We start from the raw sequence: 867 nt of genomic DNA, 5'->3' as shown, positions 1-867 counted from the left end.
GACCGACTAAAAGTTCAGACCTCAAACCAAGCTCTGTGGTCGGATAGAGCAGTTAGAGAAATACCCGAAAACGCCTGCTTCTTTAAACTATAGGCTCAGAACAAATGCCCGCTCCATTAATGAGATTAATTCCAACAAGCATTTTTTACTTTCCCTTTTTAGTTTAGGTGTACCCGCTGCTTTGAAGAGGTCTGAATCACAACACCAAGAACCGTTACATAAAGTTTCTTTTTTTATATAACAAGATGTTCAAACTTTTCATTAAACCCTGGTCTAATGCTCTCATGGTCAGTCAGTCTCATTCATCATTTCCTGCATGTGTTTTTCTTTGTTTTGCCATCCAGGTCTTGATGTGCGGCTGCTCCTACATGGTGCTGTTCATGGGAAACCTGTTCACCACGCTGAGGGTGGTTTATCAGAAATATATGAACAATGAAGACAAGTCCAAGTCTATGTGAGCCTCCTGTAACCAGAGCAGATCACCAAGACTGGACGGAATCCATTATGGACCATTTAGTCGCTCTGCTACTTGAATGTGATTTCAGGCTGCTGTACATAAAGTTTTTCTAAACTGAATTAAATCAATTTTATTATGATATTAAGTAAAAAAAAAAAAAATCTATCCCTACTTTGCAGTTTTCTTGTCTTTCTGAAGAATTTTCAATTAATTTCAAAGATTCTGAGAGTTTGGAGAACTATGTCGCTGATAAATGCTGTCTGAATTAAATCCTATTTATTTAAAACTTGATTATTTTCTCAGGCGCTGCTGTGTGTATTTGCTTTATATGAAAGAGCTCTGCTGAATAAAACACTCCTATGAAAGTTGGTTTTAGTACGAAATCTAATTTACCAACAGGCATCACATCC

At 37.3% G+C, this 867-nt stretch overlaps 1 protein-coding gene across 1 annotated transcript in view; it reads left to right on the top strand.

The window, feature by feature from the left end:
• Positions 1–488, top strand: part of LOC107098208 (transmembrane protein 120A-like) — a 15,694-nt gene extending 15,206 nt beyond the window's left edge. The window contains exon 10 of the mRNA XM_015395732.1: positions 246–488. Coding sequence (XP_015251218.1) covers positions 246–458 — 213 coding nt within the window. The 3' untranslated portion in view covers positions 459–488. The remainder of the gene's footprint in view (positions 1–245) is intronic.
• The last annotated feature ends 379 nt before the right edge of the window (positions 489–867 follow it).

The sequence above is a fragment of the Cyprinodon variegatus genome, unplaced genomic scaffold (assembly GCF_000732505.1).
Source record: "Cyprinodon variegatus isolate N-32 unplaced genomic scaffold, C_variegatus-1.0 Scaffold756, whole genome shotgun sequence".
Classification (NCBI taxonomy): Eukaryota; Metazoa; Chordata; class Actinopteri; order Cyprinodontiformes; family Cyprinodontidae; genus Cyprinodon; species Cyprinodon variegatus.
The sequence above is the reverse complement of the archived record's forward strand: the minus strand, read 5'-3'. Positions and strand labels throughout refer to the sequence as shown.